The sequence below is a fragment of the Bactrocera latifrons genome, unplaced genomic scaffold (genome assembly GCF_001853355.1).
Source record: "Bactrocera latifrons isolate USDA-ARS-PBARC rearing strain unplaced genomic scaffold, ASM185335v1 scaffold_24, whole genome shotgun sequence".
Lineage (NCBI taxonomy): Eukaryota > Metazoa > Arthropoda > Insecta > Diptera > Tephritidae > Bactrocera > Bactrocera latifrons.
The window spans coordinates 731782-739715 of record NW_017535963.1 but is presented as its reverse complement, the minus strand read 5'-3'; the positions used below and the strand labels follow the sequence as shown (position 1 = coordinate 739715).

The following is a 7934-nucleotide window of genomic DNA, read 5'->3' as shown; positions in this document are numbered from 1 at the left end:
ATTCACAAAAAATCAATAAAAAATATTTCACTATATAAATTAATTATAATATATGTATATATGTACGTATGTATAATATTAATAATTTCTCTAAAAACTGCTATCAATTTCTTCCGCCTTTTATTACTTATCATAAAATCTACCAATGACAATAACTAACTTTCAACTGAAATTGAGTGAGTCAACTTGTTTGCCTTTTCGAAGTACTTCGCTCTTTTGCTATGCACTAAGCAACAGGTAGTATCAGTTCTTATACATACATATATACACAACTATTCAATAAAATTCTCTATGAGCTCAAATCGAATTCAACTGAATGAAAGTTACTCAAACACATTGTCGTTTCAAGTAGACATTTACCTACTTACAAACAACAGTGTACCAACATATGTATGAAATACTTGGCTATTAAAGGCCGTAGACTCTCGTTTACCGACACAATTGGCAGCAAACCGATTGTACTGCCTGACTATTGTTGTTGACAAACAAACGCCAAATTCATAGGTGCCCTATAGGAAATGCAGAGGAGAAGTAATGAATGATAGTAACTAAGACTTAGTAGCATAGGACACATAATATTTTTTCCAGGATTATTTGTTGTAGATTGAAATAATATTATTTATGCGTTAGCAATAACAATTTCCAGCAATTTTGGCATTTAATCAGGGAAAAACTTAATTCTGAAGAACGTTTACAAACCGTTCAACTTTATTAAGAAAATTCACGTCTGCTTCGCTCCACTTATGGTCAACATAAGTACTCAGTAGGCCGAGCGTACTAGTCGCAACACCATCGCCTCTCTTGAGACCCATTACTTATTGGATAATATTCGACTAAATAGACCACATCCAGCAGGACTGTGCAAAGTCGATTGGGCGGCGTTCGCAGAAAGTCGGACTGACGTATGGAACGACTTGGCTCATTTTATGTCGAAATCTTAAATTGAAGGCGCTTACAGCTTGTGCAAGAACTAAAACCGCTCGACCTTCAGAAAGGACATCGCTTCACTCGAGAGGATTTTGAAAAGTTTCAAGAAGAAGCTTTTCAAGCCAAATTTTGTTCAGCAAAGAGGTCCATATCTGGCTCAATGGGTATGTAAACAAGCAAAATCGTCGCATTTTGGTAATATCAAACCTGAAGAGATTCAAGAGCAGCCATTTCATCCAAAAAAAAAAAGCACCGGTTTGGTGTGGTTTGTAGTTCGGTGGAATCATCAGTCCACATTTCTTCAAAAATCATGCCAGTAAGAGCGTAACCGTCAATGGCAACCATTATCGCGCCATGATAATCGACCATTTGATGCCCGAAATTGAAGCTCGTGATCTTGACGACATTTGATTTCAGCAAAACGGTGCCACTTCCCACACATTACATCAGTCAATAGATTGATTGAAAGAACACTTCTGTGGGCAGATAATTTCACGTTTTGGGTCGGTTGGTTGATTTCCTTCAGGGTACTCAATAGAGCATATGTATTTGTATTAGTAAACCACATAAAAATATAAAAACAACAAGCGATCGTTGAGCGCTACGCTCGTAAGATTCGTTGATATCTAAGTATGTTTGCACACAACCATCAAAAGTCGGTAGAGAAGTGAAGTTTTGTTGTTTAAATACGACACCTTTAGTTGTTGGCTGAGCTTGGCTCAAAGTGGGCACTAGTAGCGGGTAAATAAAGCGCGTGCAATTAGTGTGTGTGTTAATGTATGTGTGAACAGAAATTTTAGCAACCACTAATTTTATATACCTAGCTAAAAATAATTAAATAAAAGTAAATAATTAATTTAAAAAATTAAAGGATCAAAATTATATCTGAAATTGAAACGCACTTGTATTGTTTTACTCTGAATTTGTGAATTCCAACTTGAAAAGTGCTCTGGTGTATGCAAGCAAGTTGGCTAAGTGTATTGGCAGTGCGTTTGAGCTCGCCATTAACCGCTTAAACCAGTTTCTGCATCGCGTAATTGCGCTTGTGAAGTGGCCAGTGGTGCGTGAAGGTGGAAAATTAATTATGTAAAATGTATAAGTGAAATAATTAATTAAAAATTTAAAACGAATTTTTACAAAGTTGACAATATCGATATTTATAAAGGAACAAACAAAAAAGCAAAAAAAAAGTTTACTCTTGTTGCAGCAAAATACTCTACATAAACAAAAAAGTTGCCATACTCAAATTTGAATTTAAGCGGTCAGTTAGTTTTAGTTTTGGATTTGTACAATATATTCAGAGATTGTAGCGCCATCACCTAGTAACCGATCAATTTGCACTCTTATCAAAGGAAACTGCAAACAATTTTTTAAACCATATTAATTTGCAAAAATAGATTTTAGAGCTCCACAACGCGCTACTTTCATGTAAATCCTTTCACTCTTTCACAAACATGCCTACACATGCTCTAAGAATAGTGCTACATACTTACAAAACCACTTCCCATAGCATTGTTTTTAGGCGCAGACCTTCGGAGAGCTCACCACTCACTGATCATTGCGTATGAGTCATCGGCATCTTTGCCGGTTTGCTATCAACCAACAACGGCCCGAACAAGCTGCTTAACAGCCAACCAATTAACCACTTACACATTTCTTTACTAACCAGTTGCCGCGTACACGTAACAGAATACAAAAACAATAACAAATTTACAGGGAAAAAACTAAAAAGAAAAGACAATCATATTTGTTTGTGTGCGTGATGACTTCGTGACGTGCCGCACAACGACACATTTTACTTCTTTTAATAATTATTTGTTGGCTGTTAAGGTGCGAGTAAACAAATCATAAAAGCTGTTTTCGTTGCCATTTTAGAAAAGTTTCAAAATAATATTGCCATAAAACAGATAAAGTAAAATAAATAGAGAAATCAAATAAAAGTTTACAAAAATTACGTGCAAAACCAACAACACACAACGGAAATACACTTCAGTGCGAAAAATACATAGTAAAAGCATAACAGGCGCGCATAAATAAACTCCTGCTGCCGACATGCCTTTCGGTTCTACTGCAAGTGCACTGGCATTGCGCTTTGCCTCACTGCTGCTGCCGACTTCGTTGGCCGTCGCCAAGGCAGCTTCGGGTGGCAAAACGGCTGCCAGCAAGGATTGCCATGGCAGGATCTGTAAACCAGTTGAAGAGTACTGCTCGAACTTTCTCGAAGGCTGTGATCAATGTGAACCCATCTGTAATCCGGAATCGCAAAATTTTCATGCGGATACCTGCGAAAGGGAATGTGCCGGTAAGTGGGCTTACATGTATGAATAAAAATAATGAACAAAATTAGTATATCAAAAGTTACTTTGTATTAAGTATTATAGCCGTCTCTAGCTTTTTTTCGATTGTCATACCTTGTATGGTGTGCATTGGCTTTATATAATATATTTATATAATTGCGGTTATAAATGTGGAGAGCAGTGGTCTCTGAAGCTCAAAGCAAATAATATCTTTAATATATCTCATAAATATATTACCTATTCTTACTTTATGCATCAAAGTTACCGACCTACCCTCTCCAATATGTACATGTATTCGATCGTGCAGTAAAGAGGAGGAAAGGAATAATTACCGTTATAGAGCTACCATTTCATTTCGCTTTCTTTAACCGCTTTCATTTCAAAAAATCTTTATTTTAAATACTAGCAAATAAATTTGTGCTTCCTTGAAAATCAACTAACGGTTAAATTATTTGTTACTTACCCAATTTCGTTACCGGAAATTCCTGTTAAAGCTTCTATGAGTTTATAAAGGACCAACTGATAAATCTCACGGAAACTCTTGCGTGATCGTTCATCCCTTTCTTACGCATATGATTTATAAGTTTCACTGTGGGCACTTCCCTATTAAATCTTGCAACGTATTGGATTTTTGGTAGTCAAAAGAAAATACATTAGCTGACTTCAATACTGTCAAGTTTTACATATTTTTGACCAGATTTGATAATCTACTGTCAAGACTAAAAATCAAAAACATTTTTGGTCTGGAAGACTGTGGACTTTAAAAAAATATTATAAAATACAACCTGAACGAAACCAAAGGTTTATGGAAATATTTTTTGTTCTGAAAAAAAAAGGCAAAGAATCGGAACACAATTACGCAAGCACCTGAGTACTAGGTAGTGGTGCCCTTCCCTTTAAAAACTGTTATGGATTGTTCTATTTGCTTAATGGATCCTAGAAAGCCTTTATTGCACTATTTTTCGTGGAAATTTGCAAAAACTTTTGATTAAGCTGAGCCGATTTAGACATGTCCGTCAGTCCGTCCGTCTTTATACATATACTCGAATGAGTGCAACAGTTTTTGCTTTGTCGTTCTGAAATTTTGAATTATTTGTGCTTTTCTCCTCAAGAAGTTTCCCATTTGGCTATATCGGAAACTATAGCATATAACTGCCATACAAATTGAACGAGTCAAGTGCTTGCATGGAAAATTCTTTAATTTAAAGAAATATCTTTAGAAAATTTGGCAAGGGTTTTTATCCATACAAACTCGCCCATCAAACTCAAGCTAAATTTAACGTTTATTAATTTAACAAGGTAACTTCACGTGGAACTCATTTTGACAACTAAAAACTTATTCCTGTGAAATCTCGAGGTAATTAGCGTTAAATTTCATACATAATGCCTTATAATCTAATTAAATTTAATACGTGAAAAATTTCACATTTCATTATATCAATTTTCTTATGCCAGCGCAAATCAAATAATGCGGCTTATAAAAAATTTAATAAATGAAATAAAAATAGTGGAAAAAAGTTGTAAGGCAAAGAAATTGCCGCCTGGCATGCAATGTAATTTGAGCTGCCGTTAACAACAAAAAGGCATAGGTAAATGCAAGTGCATAAGTAAACAATAAATAAACAAAGCAAACATATGTAGTGGATAGGTGTGCTTGAAGCAAATTTGTCCGACCTTTTTTCTATGATTTCACGACAACGCTTCGAAGAACGCTCTTTAGAAAAGCTTTGGCAGTGTGTAAATTGCAATTTGCATTTGTATTTTAAACAAATTCCAGTTACTATTATTTTTAATTTAGTAACTGACTTTTCATTGTATGCAACGGCTGACGTTATCTGTTAACAAAACAATAAAAAACCATGCGCCAAACCGGTAGAGCAAATGACATCATAACGAAAGAATTTGCAAGTGCAGCAAAAGTGAGGAAGTGCGGTTTACAGGTGTGAGAAATCGGAAGACGTTTTAATAAGTAAAGAACTGCAGCTGAATTGAATTTAGCAGCAGTTTTCAATATTTGTTGATAAAGTACTTTTGGAAAAATAGCAGCATTTCTTAAACTGCTTATATCGTGAGTGATTGAAAAAGTGTTTAGTAGTAACTTTAGTTTAAACGAGGAGTTAGGCAAAAGGAATCAAGTATATGGTTACCAGGGTTTATTAAATATGTATTTGAGTTAATGAAAAAAAAAAATGTTGATAGATTGAAAATTGTTCCTGTTCTCGAAACACTTTTCATCAACACTCTTTGTTATGGACTCAGCTCCTACGGCGAATTTTGTGCTATCTCTTCGATCGAATGAAAACGGGTTCCACGGAAAGGCAATTTCAGTTTGGGAAATAAGAGAAATTAACACAGATCCAAATCTGCAGAATACGGTGTTTGATCGATGTTATTCATTGCGTTTCTGGACTTAAATTCGGTCACAATCGTGGCTCAATGTAAAATACATGAATTGTTCTTCTACAATTCCGGCCGTTTTCGACGAACGAGTACCGAAAAACAATGTGCATCAATTTGAATTTTAAACGGCTTGGGCTTAGTTTTTTGTTTCGGCTCGTTCTTTCTCTCCATTCCGGTGACTTGTTTAAATATCAAACTTATAAATCTATGCCGCATCGGCAGTTATAATGCGCATGAAGAATGTGGGAAAGAAATAGGCCAGTTTACGGTACTCTTTTTGGTAAAATAAAGTGCAGCTTCATGGGGTCGAGTCGAGCAAGAACGCGTTTCATGACCAAAATATCCACCAAAATCATTCGAACGGATTCGCGAGAGATGTCGAGCTCTCTTGCCATCTCTCTAACACTTGGTTGACGATTTTCAATCACCATATCCTTCTTTAATATTTTCATCAGTTGAAGAGGTCTCAGGTCGTGCAGATCGAGGCATATTTTTCACGATCTCGACCTTCTTTGAAGATTTTGTATCACTCGTATACTTGCGTTTTTGATAAAACTGAATCACCGCAAGCCTTGTCCAACATTTACAACGTTTTTGCGCATAAAATTCGGTTAGAAATACAAAATTTGTGGCAAATTCTTTGTTCTATATTTTTATCGATTGTAAAAATTGCAAAGCACAGAGGTATACCGACTTTAGCAGCCGCTGTAAACAAACCGATTGAGAGATCGCACTCATATTATAGTAATTAAGAACAGTCCTACCAACTTAGCACTAATTCATTTGATAATTATTTTGTTCCCTTTAATATCTCCGTACATACTTACATTTTTTTAATTTATCAACTCATCTCCTTCAGATTACAAAATATACGATCCGCTCAAAGCCGAAATACACAGCATACACGAACAACAAAATACCATATTGATCCTGTTGATCGTGCTACTCACGCTCATCGCTGTACGCTACATCTACAAATGCATATGCTGGCTGCGACGCAAACGTTTCTGTGCGCTGCTGCTAAAGAAGCTGCACAAACACCATGAAGCAGCCGGCGCTGGGGTGAACAGCAAAGACATGGTCATCGGTGCGACAATACCGAATGTGATGGCCATAAATGGCGCTATGGAGCGGCCGCCATCGCAGATCTACAGCGTGACAGGTAGAAAAATTCGAATTTTTCATTTTAACTCTTTTCTGAAATTATCTTTCTCATTTTTTAGGCGCCGAAGGTTCGGTTATGACGTTAACCACACCAGTGAGTACGCGCTATCCGGCGGAGAATAGCACTCCAACAACAACTGTGACGGGCGAATACTCATATGATAATCAGGCGCTCGCCGTGACGCCAGTTTCGGAGAAACCAAATGGTAGTGTGCGTGCGTTTTGATCCTATCTAACCTACAAACGTGTGAGTTGTGGTTGTTGTCGAAATTGTGTTAAGGCAAAGCAATTTCGATTCAATATTCAAAAACTTAGTGCAAACATTTTTTGTTAACGCTGAAACTTCTAGTGCCGCATAAATTTGATCTTCATCGATCGATTAGTGGTCTTCACAGTTTAGGTGTTTTAAAAACAATACAAAATATTTTTTTTTTTTTTTTGCATATTTGAAGTAATTATTGAAATAGTATGTATATTTGAAAATCATAATAGTGTACGGCAGTGATGGCACCTTGCCGTTCGCAGCAATCACATAAATGCTCAGCGTGTATGTAATTGATCGTAAGAATGATGATCATGCGAAAACCCGTTGAAAATCTCTGACTATAATAATCGCTGAAATTTCCCCAAATATAATAGAAGCTGCGGTTCAGCTAAGCAATTTCATATCGTATATTTATATAATTAAATTTTTAAATATTTTTTTGTCGATTGCAAATTTATTGAGAATCATCGATGACTCGTATATTGGCGTGTTGACGTTCATCACATACTCATGTACTTAAAGTTAGTAATTTATTTAGTTTTAAAATAATGAAAAAAAGAGAAGATATTAATTGAACTAGCAACGAAAACATCATTGAGAAAGTATTGAACAGCTGGCTAAGTACTAAAGTATGATTGTACAAATTAAATTATCGATGTAAATCCCAAAAAGTACTGACTAATAACGATTTTTTTGTGTTGGTTCGAGATATTGATTTGATTTAATCAAGCACTGTAAAACATCACGTCCATTATGTAAGTGATATTTATTCTTTAAAAGTAGTGAGTAAGTTTTGCTTCCATTTTAAATACTATGTACTTACGGATAAGCAATATATTAGATATAACAGATATTTTAATAAAATTATACTCTTTGATTAA

The 7934-nt window shown here is 35.5% G+C and overlaps 1 protein-coding gene across 5 annotated transcripts; it reads left to right on the top strand.

Annotated features, from left to right (window-relative positions):
• The first annotated feature begins 1641 nt into the window (after positions 1-1641).
• LOC108969067 (protein grindelwald) lies at positions 1642-7934 on the top strand. 5 transcript variants are annotated; one of them, XM_018933569.1, is made up of 4 exons: positions 1642-1771; positions 2803-3229; positions 6484-6786; positions 6848-7934. In XM_018933569.1, exons 2-4 carry the CDS (start codon positions 2980-2982, stop codon positions 7012-7014), a joined length of 720 nt encoding a protein of 239 aa, XP_018789114.1. In that variant the 5' UTR covers positions 1642-1771; positions 2803-2979; the 3' UTR covers positions 7015-7934. The 5 variants fall into 5 exon arrangements, with proteins under 5 accessions (XP_018789114.1, XP_018789111.1, XP_018789110.1 ...); XM_018933566.1 differs by having other exon boundaries at positions 1642-1987; XM_018933565.1 differs by having other exon boundaries at positions 1642-2188.